The 15,523-nt window shown below is 38.6% G+C and overlaps 1 protein-coding gene across 4 annotated transcripts in view; it reads left to right on the top strand.

The window, feature by feature from the left end:
- pitpnm3 (PITPNM family member 3) overlaps nucleotides 1-15,523 on the top strand; it is a 119,798-nt gene that overhangs the window by 16,798 nt on the left and 87,477 nt on the right. For all 4 annotated transcript variants that reach the window (XM_048160214.1, XM_048160213.1, XM_048160212.1 and 1 more), the window contains exon 2: nucleotides 8,438-8,533. In XM_048160214.1, the coding sequence (XP_048016171.1) occupies nucleotides 8,438-8,533 (96 nt within the window). The remainder of the gene's footprint in view (nucleotides 1-8,437; nucleotides 8,534-15,523) is intronic.

Genomic DNA, 15,523 nt, shown 5'->3' with positions numbered 1-15,523 from the left:
ACTGAAACCAGGCAAACGATGCCACTTGTAATGAAATCCATCTTGGTTCAGCTATGCAGTGGTTTATAATATTACTTTGATTATAGCTTGTGAAACCATGACCACCTCTGTTACTGGTTGAAACCATTCATGTTTTCTAATGCATTTTTCCTTTGCCAAAAAAAAAAAAAAGTAAACCTTTCCCTTTCATTCCAGGGTGAATTATGGATGAATGTGATTAGAAATGTGAAAATGAGAATGCTGAATAGACTCAATTAGAGATGCTTTAGTGCAGGAGCTGAGGTTATACCGAACCCTGTCTCTGAAGACAGGCCTCACTGGACTCCCTCATTCAAACTAATCTGCACCTTTTTTATCTCCTCTGTAAATCTATTTACCAAGCTTTAAAAGCCATTTCTCAATGTTTAGACTGCATTAATGAAACAGTCTCCCCTGCCCTCCTGCATCCCAATGGAAAAAGTGTTTAATCTCCAACATTAATTCAGTATTTACTGTATGATTGCAAAGTGGAATTTAGGCCAAATATTAAATTTATATTAAGGGACTGTTGAATGCTTGAATCTGAATGGTTGATGAACATTCTAAGGTTTTAAATCACACAAGAACACTGACCAACCAAATAAATATACTAAACAATTGGATAAAAATGACAAATTAATCCCATGTGTAACGAGGAGTCAGAAGCCATGGGATCCATGTGCAGCTTTATTGTTAACAATCGTAGTACAACAGGCAAAGGTAAATCACCAGCAACAGCAGTATCACAAGCAATGGACAGGCACAGGGTCGGGGCAGGCAGCAAACAGAACAGGCAATATCCAGATAAACAGGCAGAAGGTCAGATGGGCAGGCAGCAAGATGTCGTAACAGTATAACCAATCCAAAGTCATACACGAAAAAACAATACACATGGGAAAATGCTCAGAAATGTCAGCCGTGGCAAAGCAAGACTTCGCAGTGTGTGTATGTGAGAGTGCGTGTTTTATAGTCCACCGGATGGGGATCAGGTGAGCGCCTAATCAGCGCCAGGCAGTGGGTGATGGGAAATTAAGTCCAAAAGAGTTAGTACTGCGGTAATGGAGCCCTCAGATGGTGATCAGAGGGAGCCACAGAGGCTGAATTCGTGACAGAGCCCCCTCCCTACGAGTGGCTCCTGAAGCGAGGAGGTGGTTGACGCCGAGGCCTTCTGCGTGGACGAGTTTGAGGTGTATCAATTTATCATGTATAATTTATTAATTAAAATGTGTGGAAAAAGTGTTTAATCTCCAACATTAATTCAGTATTTACTGTATGATTGCAAAGTGGAATTTAGGCCAAATATTAAATTTATATTAAGGGACTGTTGAATGCTTGAATCTGAATGGTTGATGAACATTCTAAGGTTTTAAATCACACAAGAACACTGACCAACCAAATAAATATACTAAACAATTGGATAAAAATGACAAATTAATCCCATGTGTAACGAGGAGTCAGAAGCCATGGGATCCATGTGCAGCTTTATTGTTAACAATCGTAGTACAACAGGCAAAGGTAAATCACCAGCAACAGCAGTATCACAAGCAATGGACAGGCACAGGGTCGGGGCAGGCAGCAAACAGAACAGGCAATATCCAGATAAACAGGCAGAAGGTCAGATGGGCAGGCAGCAAGACGTCGTAACAGTATAACCAATCCAAAGTCATACACGAAAAAACAATACACATGGGAAAATGCTCAGAAATGTCAGCCGTGGCAAAGCAAGACTTCGCAGTGTGTGTATGTGAGAGTGCGTGTTTTATAGTCCACCGGATGGGGATCAGGTGAGCGCCTAATCAGCGCCAGGCAGTGGGTGATGGGAAATTAAGTCCAAAAGAGTTAGTACTGCGGTAATGGAGCCCTCAGATGGTGATCAGAGGGAGCCACAGAGGCTGAATTCGTGACAGAGCCCCCTCCCTACGAGTGGCTCCTGAAGCGAGGAGGTGGTTGACGCCGAGGCCTTCTGCGTTGACGAGGGGCCCCCGGATAAGCTTGATGATAGTCATTGATGAGGGTCGGTTCCAGAATGTCCTCTGCATTGACCCATGACCGTTCCTCCAGGCCATACCCCTCCCAGTCCACCAGATATTGTAGTGATCTACCCCGGCGTCTGGAATCCAGAAGTTCACGCACTTGGTAGGCCTCCTTGCCTTCGATGATAATGGGATGGGGTCTATGGTCACCGGTCTCGTCCGTCCTGGTCCTCCTCTCCTCTCGGACCACCTGCGGGCTTAAGCAAAGACACATGGAAAGTGGGTGAGATACGGTAACTAGAGGGGAGAGCCAAACGATAAGAAACTGGAATAATTTGTCTGATTATTTTGAAGGGACCCACGTACCTGGGGCTGAGTTTTCTGCAAGGTAGCCGGGGCCGTAGATCCGAGTCGATAGCCATACCCATTGATCAGGGTGGTGGCGATGGGAATGATCTGCTTGTTCCTTCTGATGTCTGACAGCCTTTTGCATGTGCACATGGGCTACATTCCATATGTTCTTACTCCTCTGTAACCAATCATTGACCAAAGGCCAATCCGAAGGTTCTCCTGACCAGGGGAATAGAGGGGGTTGGAATCCTAGGATGCATTGGAACGGTTTCAATTCTTTGGATGGTTTGCGAAGTGAGTTTTGAGCATATTCTGCCCAGAACAGAAAGCGACTCCAGTCTGTCTGGTTGTGATGACAGGATGATCTGAGATAACGGGTGAGTTCCTGATTGAGGCGTTCTACCTGTCCGTTGGCTTGGGGGTGATATCCTGAAGTTAGTCTGACATTAACATATAATTAATAGCCTCTGGAAGAAAGCATTCCAAACCTGGAAGGTAAACTGGGGGCCACGGTCAGAGACGATGTCTTTGGGAAGACCATAAACTCGAAATACACAATTACAGAGATGCTCTGCTGTCTCAAAGGCTGTGGGTAACTTAGACAGTGGGATGAAGTGGCAGGTTTTAGAGAATCGGTCGACCACCATGAGTATCGTAGTGTGACCTTGGGAGTTAGGAAGATCCGTGACAAAGTCTATGATGATCTGGGACCAGGGTCGTTGAGGAATGGGTAATGGTTGAAGCAAGCCGGTAGGGCCTTGATGGGACGATTTGGTGGTTTGGCAGATGGTGCAATCACGTATGAAAGAAATGATGTCAGACTGTAGAGAAGACCACCAAAAGCGATTGTTGACAAGTTGGATGGTGGCTGTGATTCCTGGGTAGTCAGCGCTAGGAGAATCATGCACCAACTGGATTATTCTCTTGCGAAGTGCTGAAGGAACGTATGTGCGATTTGGGGGACAGTTGGGTGGAGATGGTTCTGAGCATTGAGCATCGGTGATTTCGGCCATGATGTCCCATTGTATAGGTGCCAGGATGAGCGTGGAAGGAAGAATGGGTTCATTAGTGGGCGGTGCTTGAACAAATGCATGTTGTCGGGAAAGAGCATCGGCTTAAATATTCTTGGAAACGGGTCTGTATGTCACGGTGAAGGTATTCCAAATTGCGATGGTCGGTCAGCACCAGGAAAGGATGTTTGCTTCCCTCCAGCCAGTGGCGCCATTGTTCAAAGGCCGCCTTCATAGCTAGTAGCTCGCAATCTCCTATGTCATAGTTCTGTTCTGTGGAGGTGAGTTTTCGTGAATAGTGTTGGAATGCCAGTTCCTTCGATGCCAGTGTTGGAAGCGTCAACCTCTACAAAAAATTCTTTCTCAGGATCGGGATGGTGTAAGATGGGGGCTGTGGTGAAGCTTTCCTTTAACTCCTGAAAAGATCGTTTGGCAGCTGAAGACCAGGATAGTCGACCTCCCCCCTTCTTAAGGATAGAGGTTAATGGTGATGAAATTTCTTATGAAGTGCCTGTAGAAGTTTGCGAACCCAGGAACCATTGTAATTCTTTGACTGAGGATGGTTATGGCCATCGTAGAACAGCTTGCACCTTGGCATCATCCATAGCGACACCCTCGGAACTGATGATGTATCTCAGGAATGAAATGGACTTCTAATGAAACTCACAATTCTCTGCCTTGGCGTAGAGCTGATGACTAATGCGACATTTAAAGATGGTGCGGACGTGGGTGATGGGAAATGAAGCCCAAAAGAGTTAGTACTCCGGTGATGGAGCCCTCAGGTGGTGATCGGAGGGCGCCACAGAGGCCGAATTCGTGACACAATGTTTTTGCCACAAATTTAAGTTTTATTATGCATGGAAAGCACGTACTCTCTTTCTCCCTCTCTCTCCACTCAAACACACACACATATAGTATGGACACACACTCGCACAGAAATGTGTTGTTATTGCTGCTCTGACGATTTTATCAGTAAAATAGTTTAGCAACAAAAGCTACATGCCATTTCTCACTAGTGAGGTAATAACATTGCTGTTCTTGAAGCAGATAAACTTAGTTTTCTATTAACAGAAACACTACTGTCGAACACTGTTGTGAGACGCACAGACTTGGATAATTCACACATGCCTAACACCCCCACTCCCACCCCACCCTCTATCTAATAACTGCATTAATAACTAATTGATAATTAATGGTCTTGCTATCATTGGCTCAATCCTCCATTACTAGTTCTAAAATTACATTTTGGAATTTTGGAATTAGCAACAGAGGAACCTGATAAAAGTCTTGAAATACAACATCTAAACAATGCCTTGAGGTGTGGTTACCGTAGTATAATTGGGATAATTGCATATTCCTTACATAATCTTAAATTTTCATCTTAAATTTCTTATATATGCAGTTGCCTCAAGAATGTAGACACCATATTTCAAAATGATACTGCATTAGGTTAGATAAGAAAATATTTGTTTGAGCAAAAATGTTTTAATTGATTTTAATTGATAAAACAACATTAATAGTGCTCAGAAGATGCCACTTATTTTGATATTGTTATCTCCTATGTTGAAGTATTTATTTTTAAGTGTGGTTGCATTGTCTAAATACATTTTTTTTTTTTTTTTTGCAGACAGTGCATATTTACAGTTATGGTGATATATAATATCAAACAAATCTGTACAGATAACAAGACTAGACAACGAAACAAGTGACAATATAACATATCGTGCACAAACGAGACATACACATACATGGAGACACATGTTACACAGACACAGTGACAAAAAGGGGATGGGGGGTAGAGATGCTGGTAATAATGGAAGAGAGAGAGGTTGGGAAAAAATGGGAGAAAAATAAATAAATAAACTAAGCATAACATAAAAAAAAGAAAAAAAAGGGAGGGGAGAGAGATAGATACGTACAGAATAATAATAATAAATTCTAATAGTTTCTAAATAATGGAGATGTGTTATTAACTTTAAATACTTGATCTGTGGCTCATTGAGTATGTAGGTCATACCCCCACCATCACCCACTAGCCAAACCTAAGAAAGGGGGGGGGGAAGGAAAAACACTCCTTTCTTGGATTGTCAACACGTCCATGCCCCGTTCAACCCTGTCTAATTCTCTCTTTTTTTTTTACAAATGTATATCTTCAGTTTGTTTTCCCTGCTCTTGTGTGAGGTGCATTACTAAGGGTACTTACCCTATACTAATTGTTTATTTGTGTTCTTCATTACTTACCTAGATTTGTGTGTTGCATTAAAATTGTTTGGGGCAAATGTGAGACAGTACCGGGGGAGGTATGACTCTCAGCCGAGGGAAAGTGACAGACGAGGCCCGGGCCCCCACACCCACCACAAGGCCACTTTGATACCTATAATTAAATTTGTAAATCCATGAATACAATATACAGAAAAGGTTTTGAGGAATATAAGAAATGCAAAGAAAAAGCAGATAGAGAGGGAAAAGGAAAGAAAAAAAAAAGAGCAAAAATAAAATCAATAATAATAATAATAAAAAATAAATAAAAAAATAATAATAATAATTATAATAATAAAAGATTAAAAAAATAATAATAAAATAAATAAATAAATAAAAAAGGGGGGGGGGATAATAATAATCACGATATATATATATATATATATATATATATATATATATATATATATATATATATATATATATATATATATATATATATATATAATATTGCATTTATATATGAGTGAATGTAGAAGATATGCTGTAAGCAGTTGTGTGTAATTGAGAAAAATATAAATACATGTCTAAATACATTTGGTGCTGCTGTATAATGTTAACACTTTTGAACTCTTTATGCCTAAATGAAATTCTGTGGTAGCTCATATGGTGAATTATCTAGACGTTGTCTGGCAGGACTTGGAAGGTGATACGGTCTCAGTAGGGTCCAGACAAAGGCCCCAGGAATGAAAAAGCTGATTGCTGTTGATGCTGCTGTCAAATGCGATGTGTGTGTTAATAGTGCCAACTTTTGACCTGCTGGCTTTGTAGGAGAGATGAAAAGCTCATTAAATCCTGCATGGTGATGTGGGTTTCAGCAGTCAAAGGGAGACAATGAAAACCTTGGAGCTACACCGAGCCCCAGTAATGGAAGGTGAGACTTTATTGCTTCAACAGAGTGAGCAAGTGGAGGTCCAGGCACAAGATAGCAGGAAGCACAAGAGAACTCGGCAGCTTAAGTGACACTTTTTAGTAATGCCAACCAAATTGGTAAAACCATTTACTGTGGCCCTGCTGATAATAGTTCTTCATTATTAATCTCTTGTGCTTGTTTTTTTCATTTGTAAGTCACATTCTTCTATCTGAATCAATATAAATTAAATTCTCTTAGTGGTTACAGTTGGTTTTCTTTGTCGTGTTTGTTCAGTGTGCTTTGATTTTAAGCCATAAGAATGCAGCAGTGAGCTTGCTAAGCCTGGCTGCATGAATTACTGGATTTACAATACTTATAATGCAAAATGATTTAATGCTTTGAGTAAAGAGGCAGTTTGCTGAGCTGTAAAGCGTCAAAAATCCCCACCGCTATATGTTCACTCACAATGACACAGATCTATAATTATTAAATCATGGCCCACTTAATATGATTGGGAGTGGATAATTTTCGTTTGACTTACACTGATTTGTAATTTGCATTATTGCCGCTATCTGTCATTAGATTAGAAAGTTATTAACTTTAGATTTAAACAGCCCAGGGCTCCAATGATTATTAGAACATGTTGTTCCAAAAGGCCCAGATTATGGTGGCTATGCTTTGTGAACACGCCGTTATTTGGAAATAATTTGTTGAAGGTGATTTTTATGCTGTCTATACTAATGAGCTGTGTAAAGTTGGGAAATATAGTAACTGTCATAACTGGTTGGTAGAATCATTTTGTGTTTAAGACAGAATATAATTCAGATCTTTACTATTTGCGTATTACTGTCATCTTGACCTCAACAAAAACAAAAAAGTCATATCACCTAGCATAAAGTTGACAAGTACTATGTCTTCAGCCATTGAATGGATGATTTTTTGGTGTTTGACTTTTCTAGAAAGAGTTTTTGTGTCTAAAGCTTTATTAAACTACAAGTGGCAAACACTGTACATACTACCAGTCAAACATTAACACCTGCCTATAACTGGCTTTAATCATTCTTTGCCTATAATCTTTCTCTTACTATTTTAGTCATCAAAACTATGTCTTCTCCAACACAAATGAAAGACACACACTTAATTTCAACATTTATTCCCCTTACACAGTCTGACGCAAAGCATGCTGGGAATTAGAAATGTGCTGCAACTCAGTCATATTAAGTTCAGCTTACTACAGTCAAATTTTGAGCTCACACAACTTTTTTCTACTAAGTACAATTAACTATTTTTTATTATTATTTGAAAAACGAACTCATTTTATTTAACTATTTCACTGTTTGGTTTTACGGTTTACAAATGTGCATATGTTTTTATGTGAACAAATTAAAGTACATTTATTTGTTGAAAATATGAAAATGTAAATAAAATATAATTTTATATATAGATTTACACAATATAATATATATATATATATAAATATAAATATATATATATATTATATAAATAATATATAAACCCGATTCCAAAAAAGTTTATTGCATTCCTTTTTTATTCACAATTTGTACAGTGTCCCAACTTTTTTGGAATCGGATTTGTATGTATATGTATATATATATATATATAATGTCTAACTAATTTCAAGCATTTAAGCATAAACTTTTAGATCAAGAGGTTTTTAAGATCATTTGAAGCAACCCTTTGACAAGTCATCTTAAGCATGATCTGCACTCTCGTTTAGATTCCCTGCATCTCAAATTTTACACTTTAATTTCCACATTAGCCAGTCTTAATTAAAAAAAACATACTTTCAATTAATTCCCGACCACTCCATTCCTTTGGACATTTTCACACCGTAATATTAAATAACACTGTTGTCATGCATGTCTAATTAATTAGTCACACAATGCTTAGTAATTGCATGCAGAACTTGTGACCTTTGGTTTAATCGTATTTTTTTCATGTTCTCCCCTTAGCGACCCTGCGCAAACACAGCGCTTCTCACTGGCGCATGCAGAACATCGCCCAGGAATCTGTCGACAGTTCGGATGATGAGTTTTTTGATGCCCGCGGTAAGTGTCTCTTTTTTTCCACTCTTTGTAATAAGCTGATGGCCCTAGCTCTTCAGCATCTGTGCTCTACTCTCTTTCTCTTTTTTATGTCTATCATATATTCTGTCTATTACAGGTGGCTCCTCACATTATGGATGTATTCCTCTCAAGTATGCACTAAAACAGCTGTAAACTTGTATGAAGTAGATTTGTAGGCCTTTCATACTAAACACAAATGCTAAACTGTGGCATTCTGTTATTGTGATGTGGATTGTTGCGATGTGACATGGTTGAACAGTGTAGTGTGTCCTCCAAATAAGGATGTACCAACATTAGCATACTTTTGTTTGTAATGGGGTCCAAATAATAAGCCTTTATAACAAGCCTTTATTATGAGCTTGTCAGCTAATAAGTGTCCCACTCCTTGCACCAGCGAGCCAGTCGAGGCCCATGCAATAAATCGCTCAAGATTTGTATCTTCAGCAAAATGCCATGATTAAACAAAATCATGTCTAAATGGACTGGGCTTCACTTTGCCTTTGTCAGCATTACACCTCCATTATCTTTTTTCATAGGAAGAATTTACATTTAGCTGACCGTGCAGGGACAGCAACTTGAGGATATATTTCGTACTCAAGCAACCCATTTTATTTCCGTTTGTGACTTATTTCCATACTGGATGTTTAACAAAACAAATGTATGGCAGGATGTTTTTCTTTTCCAGGATGGAATAACATGCACCATTGGCTCGTACACAATATGTTGAGGAAGGTGTAATAGGCAAATAAATACGGTCAACAGATACAGGGAGTTTCCTGCTAGTTTATTGCACAATACTCTGTTCTTTTCAAACCTGTGTCAGTCGAGTCCCAGTGCAGTTGCTAACATTTGGTCAGTGAAGAGAGGTGTGACTAAAACAGGTGATTCTCCATTAGAGGTGCGAACAAGATCAAATCGTCTCTTGAGTTGCATCTCCAAATGAGTGGATACTTTGATTGTTTTTGGTGTTCAAGATGAAATTAGCTTTATGTGGCACTATAATTCATTCACATTGTCTGTATGAGCTGTTGTGTCTTTCTCCCACATATAGTAAAAAATTAGTAAAAGAATGGGTTGTAGCAGTGTATAATGTAATCGGTAACCTGCATGTTTCCACATCTATCTTTCATGAGACACATTTCTTATTTATTCTTAATGAGCCCCCCACTTTGCCACACAACACAGAACCTCAATTAAAGTCCAGATGTTACAGCTGCATGGACTGGGGAACATGCCAGGTAGCTCCCTAATGCATTTTTGGCTGTTTTTTTATTGTATTTTTTGTGTAGACAAACTTGCATTCGTGTTATATACACTGCTGTTCAAAAGTTTGGGGTCAGTTTTTTTTTTTTTTTTTTTTTTTTTTTTTTTCTACATTTCAGTCTTACAAAATATTTCTGTTTTAAAGCTGCAGTCCATAAGTTTTGCCCCTTTGTCTCTGTTTGAAACCTGCAATTGCAGTTAATTGCAGAATTATCATGTGGGTTGTGCATCAGCATGGCTCCTCAGCACTGATGAATCTAATGTTTTCTGTCATTCGCCATATTGGTGTGGATACTGTACTTCGGAATCACAGATTCTACGTCTAGGAAGTATGACCAAAATAAGAATTTTCACCAGAAAATGTCATCTGAACAAGTAACATGTCTGCCACTTTTGTTCTGACCAACTGAGAAAAAAGCATTACAATAAATCGCGCTGCCAAAGGTGATAAAATCTAACGATCGCATAGCTTGGATCACGTCAAACCATGAAAATTATTATTGTTATACTTTGTTCTCAAAATGTTAATGTGAACAACGTCAGCATTGCGTGACTGTGTATTTGTTTAGTGTGCATTAGCGTTACCTGTAGATTTCAACTTCTGTCGCCACTCCGCAGAGGTTTTTTGCTTTTGACTACGGGTGAATCTCCAGTTGTCACTGATGATTGTCATTTGGACCTTTCTGGATTACAATCTGCCATCAAAATGATAAGTTTAATTATTTCAGCTGCTGTGAGAAAAGGCTATACATGATCCACCACCTGCAGCATCCCCCACATGCCAAATAGCCTACTAGCTGTGACTCCTCCTTCATGTAATCAGACCACCAATACCACTCGAATAAGAAAACATTATTACAAGCTTAACGTTGTGAATCGGGCTACAGTAAGGAGTTTTGAACACTGGCTGGTTATGTACTTGCTCAAAAATTGATTTTGGATCATTTTAACCAAAAAATTTAATTTAAATAAATGCTGTTAGCACAACTGTTTCAGCCACTTTTCCACCATCGGGCCAAATGGTTCTAAGAACGGTAAGGAACGGTTCCATATTTTCATTTGAGCTTGGTTCGGCACGGCACGATTACAAACCGTTGTCGGCCCAGAATTCTCAGCACGATTGGCTAACTAGAATGCGTGTAGTGTTACTATTGATAATAATAAAAAATGCTGGTCACTTTAGTTTAGGGTCCAATGCTCACTATTAACTAACTATTAACTATTAACTTTTTCCTTGGTAAACTTCTATATACTACATATTAATAGGTAATTTGTTAAGTTTAGGTATCGGGTAGGATTAAGGGATGGAGAATATGGTCATGCAGAATAAGGCATTAATATGTGCTTTACAAGTACTAATTAACAGACAATATCCTAGTAATATGCATGCTATAACAGCTAGTTAATACTGAGAATTGGACCCTAAACTAAAGTGTTACCCAAGATTCTTAACCACAAAATCAGCATATCAGAATGGTTTCTGAAGGATCATGGAAGGCCCACCCAATAGGCCCAACAGCGGTTTTCCCATAGGTCGGGGAAGGTTTCTTGCGCGTTCGGTCTTTTCAGTGTGGCCAATTCCAATTAAACTCTTATCTGACTCCATGACCTCGAATTTAGGTTGGAATGCCAAATGATTATTGATCATTTGTATTCATAATTTATCTAGACATTTGAATATTCTATTTAACTCTTTACTCTTATTGTACTCGTTCATTCGCTTCTCAGAGTCGCACAGGGTCCTCGCCCTGGCCATTCATTAATTATGCGGGCCCACGATCACAAACTCGCCAGTCTTGGTCACTAGACAGAGGTAATTGACTATACTGTTTAGAAGGCCGCTTTCATGCTTGCTCTATCTAAAAGTATTTTGTTTAGTCCCCATAGATCTGTATACACTTAAATTAAAGTAACACTATCTCTAGTCAGAGGTCACAACCACTACTACAGATAAGCCGACCATTATTACTCCTCTGATAGTAGCTTTGTTTTGGTTAGGCCATGGTTTCCCATGTACACTTAACTAGATTAACATTACATTAAAGGTGCCCTAGAACTTTTTTTTTAAAGATGTAATATAAGTCTAAGGTGTCCCCTGAATGTGTCTGTGAAGTTTCAGATCAAAATACCCCATAGATTTTTTTTAATTCATTTTTTTAACTGCCTATTTTGGGGCATAATTAGAAATGAGCCGATTCAGGGTGTGTGGCCCTTTAATTCTCGTGCTCCACACTCCAAGAGCTCGCGCTTGCCTTAAACAACATAAAAAAAAGTTCAAACAGCTAATATAACCCCCAAAATGGATCTTTACAAAGTGTTCGTCATGCAGCATGTCTAATCGCGTAAGTACAGTGTTTATTTGGATGTTTACATTGATTCTGAATGAGTTTGAGGCTGTGCTCCGTGGTTAATGGCTAATGCTACACTGTTGGAGAGATTTATAAAGAATGAAGTTGTGTTTATGCATTATACAGACTGCAAGTGTTTAAAAATGAAAATAGCGACGGCTCTTGTCTCTGTGAATACAGTAAGAAACGATGGTAACTTTAACCACATTTAACAGTACATTAGCAACATGCTAACGAAACATTTAGAAAGACAATTTACAAATATCACTAAAAATATCATGATATCATGGATCATGTCAGTTATTATTGCTCCATCTGCAATTTTTCGCTATTGTTCTTGCTTGCTTACCTAGTCTGATGATTCAGCTGTGCACATCCAGACGTTAATACTGGCTGCCCTTGTCTAATGCCTTTTATAATGTTGGGAACATCATGGGCTGGCATTATGCAAATATTGGGGGCGTACACCCCGACTGTTACGTAATAGTCGGTGTTATGTTGAGATTCGCCTGTTCTTCTGAGGTCTTTTAAACAAATGAGATTTATAAAAAAAGGAGGAAACAATGGAGTTTGAGACTCACTGTATGTCTTTTCCATGTACTGAACTCTTGTTATTTAACTATGCCGAGGTAAATTCAATTTTTGAATCTAGGGCACCTTTAAACAGAGGTAAGGCTCACCCTATTTAGGTTGGTCGATCAACATTTTGTTGTCCTAAACGGAAATTCCCTTTTTAGCGTTTACAGTCTAAATACACTTGAACTAATGCCAAGCGTTAGCCGGAGCTCTAAAATCACAGTTGGTGTGCCAAACGCTCCACTCAAAACTGGACTTTAGTCCGTTACTAACCTGACGCAGATTTGCGGTAACAATGGATACATCGTAATCTACTGAAGCCAATAATTTCAGAGTAAGTCAAATGTGACAATTTATTAGTCAGGTAAATGTATCATGCCAATTACATAATCAATTCAAAGAAAGTCAATACAAAACATCAAATGCTCAGAAATAGAGCAAGATGCATACCTGACATTAGAAAAATACACATGTGGGCTCATCTGAATACAGAATCGCCCAGAGCCTTTTGCAACATTTCTTTAAGTACTCAGACCAAGACAGAACATCCCCCAATTTGGGGCATGAACTTACAATCAGAATTTGCATTGACTAGGTTTACAGACCAAGGAGTTCACACCTTGCTGTGGAACAGGAGGTAGTTTGGATCAAGGACCCTGACTCTTGAAACCTTTAATTCCTTTGGTTTACTTCCATGTAGACTAGACCATTTGTACCAGTTGCACTGAGACATTTCAAATGATACCAAACATGTATAGCGTTCTGTGATGATTGTTCACATTAAACCATATAGATTTTGGGTGAATTTCAGGTCATCTCTGCATGTAGAGAGAAGAGATGGGGGAAGAGGGGGTGAAGAAAAGGAAATCTAAATACAGCTTTGGTGAGCATAAGAGAATTAAAAAAAAAACAAAAAAAAAAACTTACTAACCCCAAAGATTTGGACAGTAGTGTATTTATGAGCTTGATTGATGTGAAAGTTTTTCTTACTTTAGCATTTTTTCTCAACATAGAGAAGAGTTAGCATGATGGAGGAGACCGCTTGTAGAAAAAGGAAAGGGATAAATCAAAACGCTCAATAATGGGGGCTGTTGAAATAGAAGTTTCCATTAGCGTTACCAGTACTCTAGAGTTTGTTTACTCTAGAACACTATGACACTATTGACTACAAAAAAATAAAATAATGACTGCCCGGGTACATTACCAAGATGACTGCTGACTGAAATGACTTGCCCCGAAAGGACTTTGACAATGTATTATACTGTCACTTTGCATTATAAGGAATATACTGTGAGGATAACCGAGGCTGGAGGCACAGAGGGACCAACACTAAGTTGTTTACTAAGGACTATGACAGTGATTGCCAAACTTTTCAGAGTATAATACAAAGCATTCTTATATTTTTAAATTAATTTAAATTCTCACTTTGTGTATCAGAAAAGATTTAGTTATTATTTAGTTATACAGTACTGTGCAAAAGTCTTAGGCCACCATTAGATGTTGTTTTAGCAATGATATAACGACCATATATAATTATTTCTCACTCTCTTTATTAGAATATAACCAGAAAATACAGGAAAACAGAATAAACTGCTTCTATAGGCTAAAGTGGTAAGTATTTAGTGACCTCCCCTTACACTTGAGCAATAGCAGGAACCTGGCTTTCTTAAACCTAAATATAATGGAAAAGGACTGGAAGGCCAAGAAAACTTTCGAAATATGATGAGAAGTTTCTCAGAGTTTCTTCTTTGAGAAACTGGAAGAAGTCCAGGAGGTCACACTAAATACTGATTTTTGCTTAAAGAAGCCAGTTTTTTTTTTCCCTTTTTTTTTTTATACATTTTTTGTACATATTTTCATCGAGCACCGATGGTGTGAGGACCCTAATTGCTTGGTCAAATCCGAAATGAATCGCATTTTTGAGGGCCTAAATATGCTTGAAAACTCATAAAAACACAGAAGTGGTGAAAATTTACGTCTGATAAGGGTTTCAGAATTAGGTGTGGCAAAATGGCTTGATAGCGCCACCTACAAAATTTCAATTAAGTGCCCTTCACGCTACGTTTTACGCACAGGTATGAAATTTGGTAGTCACATGTAACAGTCCAATACCTAAAAAAAAGTCCCTGGGTGCAAAATCTGAAAACCCAACAGGAAGTGAGATATTTTGAATTTTCTCTGCAAAACTTTTGCAGTTTTTGCCATTTCCAGACGTTGTACCTTAATGAACTCCTCCTACAACTTTAATCAGATCAACATCATATTTGGTCAGTTTAATCTAAAGGCCTTTGCGACGTTAAATTGGGAAGATCTAGAGTTTTCGCTGAAGGGCGTGTCTATGGCAGCCTGACAAAATTCAGTGTTCCGCCATGAAACAGGAAGTTGTTGTAACTTGGACATACAATGTCCGATCTGCCCCAAACTTCACATGATTTATTAGAGTCCTGACCTGAAGACATCTACATGCCAATATTCAGCTAGTCATAGTGCGACCTGGAAATGACATGCTTTGCACTATAATTCACTCCCAGAAACACATTTAAATATGCCATGAAGCACCAAACATGCTAGAAACACGTTAAATCATGCAACACTTGGCTAAAGTATGCAATTAACGCCACGAAACAGGAAGTTGTTGTAACTCAGGCAAACAATGTCCGATCTGCTCCAAACTTCACATGTTTGATAATAGTCCTGGCCTAAAGACATCTACTTGGCAATATTCAGTTACAGTGAAAGCACCACCTGTTGGCAGCAGGAAGTGTGGCACTTTGAAATGACTTTG

The sequence above is a fragment of the Megalobrama amblycephala genome, linkage group LG16 (assembly GCF_018812025.1).
Source record: "Megalobrama amblycephala isolate DHTTF-2021 linkage group LG16, ASM1881202v1, whole genome shotgun sequence".
In the NCBI taxonomy this organism is placed as follows: domain Eukaryota; kingdom Metazoa; phylum Chordata; class Actinopteri; order Cypriniformes; family Xenocyprididae; genus Megalobrama; species Megalobrama amblycephala.
This window is presented reverse-complemented; position numbering and strand designations above follow the sequence as displayed.